At 32.6% G+C, this 1,962-nt stretch overlaps 1 protein-coding gene across 1 annotated transcript in view; it reads right to left on the bottom strand.

Annotated features, from left to right (window-relative positions):
* LOC119589211 (bestrophin-2-like) overlaps window positions 1-1,962 on the bottom strand; it is a gene marked incomplete at its 5' end in the record, with an annotated part of 32,647 nt that overhangs the window by 804 nt on the left and 29,881 nt on the right. Inside the window, 2 exon segments of the mRNA XM_037937811.1 lie at window positions 1,105-1,291; window positions 1,570-1,815. Coding sequence (XP_037793739.1) covers window positions 1,105-1,291; window positions 1,570-1,815 — 433 coding nt within the window.

The following is a 1,962-nucleotide window of genomic DNA, read 5'->3' as shown; positions in this document are numbered from 1 at the left end:
GGGGGGAAATCAAAATATTTGTTACCTCTTTTCTCTTTCTCCCCAATTTCTTCTATAAATCATTTTGACATCACCTTCTCAATTTTCTTCTCCTTAAAGCACCAAACTCTATAATTAGTACACTATTTCTATGGAGTGCATCCCCACACTACAAGATATTCCATTGAAATATACCCATCCTTAAAGATAAATTAACTGTAATTTTTATTTCAACTTTTTTATGGTATCTGGTCCTTCTTTTTCATTTTGCACAATAAGAGGCATTCTGCCATGAGAGTTATATACTTCAAAGTTTTGTGGACATTGTTTAATAAATCATTAAATGGGGTTCCTTACTTAAAAATGCTGGATGACTTTAAGGAAATAGTGTTACATTTTCACAAGACTGAAAATAGGCCTATTGAATACTATCAAGACCTGTATATTAGTAATTTAAGCACTCCTAAATTCTCAACTGCGTGGTAAGTACTACACTATTATCATTCTATGTTCCATTAGATGTTAAATATAAATCACCAGTTTGGAAAAAAAAAAAAAATCCTACCATCAGACATTCTTTTTCTTATATCTCCTTGATATCTTCTCTCTCCTGAAACATGTGTTTTTAAATCTTATCTTCAACAAAAAGAGGCTCAAGTTAATCCAAACTTTTGGGAAAGCAAACAGAAATATAACAAAAAAAAAAGCAAACAATCTGAAATATAAAAGTGATAATATTGGATATATACAAAATGCAATATCATGAAAAATAGCACATCTTAATATATACAGTGAAAAATACAATAATAAAGGAAAACAATTTACCTTGTCATCATTTACTTACCAGATGGATTATTCGATGTATTAATACTATTTTCCTAAGTCTACTATACTTTTTATCTTCCCAGTTGCTGTCAAATTTTCTTTTTTTTCCCAAGACCCATTTGCATCTTTTATACACACATTAATTTTAAGAAATTTTCCATTCTCATATCCACACATATCTCTCAGTAGACACACCTTCTCACACAAAAATTCTCAGTTATTTTTACCTTAGTTCTAGTTTTGGCATAACTAGATTTTTAAAGAAATGTTTTGGATTTAGATATCAAAAGGCTAACATACCAAGGGGTTTGCTGCTCCTTCTTCTCATATTTTCATGACTCCCAGATTTCACTTTCTGCATCAACATAGACAGCATAGATGGTTTACGAGAGGCGATGGTCTGAGATGACATACGAGAGATTGAGGAACCTATACTTCCAGTTTTCTTCATGATATCTATAGCTTGTGTGCCATTCTTCATATCGACCTAAAAACAACAGGAAAGAAAGAGAAGTCATACATTTTATTATCAACTGTATATTAGGAGTCTCTGAAATGTTAGATATTTTCAGAAGCTTTTGCTGATCTTATAAAGGATAAAAAAATAAATAAACTACAAAAATTAGGACTTATTTGTTCTGGAAATGATTAACAATCAGCATCACTCTAGGCTTTAGATATTCTCTTAAACTTGGACCTTTGAACTTTAAATTGTAATGTTACATATTACTTTTCCTCTTTTTCATTACCACTCCATGTACCAACCTTAACGTCTCCCACTCTCTCTTCTTGTAAGTCCTCCTCGTCATCCATTTCTTCCAAGAGTGGTAAAAATTCCTGATCCGGTTCTGGCACTTCAATATGTGCAGTGGAACCTTGTGGAGGCTCTCTGCGGAACTGCTCTGCTGCAACTGTGTAAGGCAGTTCTTGTGGGAAGATTTCATCCCAGTACATGTCTTGGATCAGTTCTGGATGTTCACTGTGCATTTCGTCCACAATGAGGTATGATACCTGGGTGACACAACATATAAAAGGATATATGTATTATAAACAATGATGTTTAAATATTATCCATGCATGGTGATGTTAGCAGCCATAAAATATGAAGCAAATATTACTTTCTATGTTTACCTCAGAAAACATAAACCATTTATGCTC

This window comes from Penaeus monodon, chromosome 25, assembly GCF_015228065.2.
Source record: "Penaeus monodon isolate SGIC_2016 chromosome 25, NSTDA_Pmon_1, whole genome shotgun sequence".
NCBI classification, from domain to species: Eukaryota; Metazoa; Arthropoda; class Malacostraca; order Decapoda; family Penaeidae; genus Penaeus; species Penaeus monodon.
The sequence above is the reverse complement of the archived record's forward strand: the minus strand, read 5'-3'. Positions and strand labels throughout refer to the sequence as shown.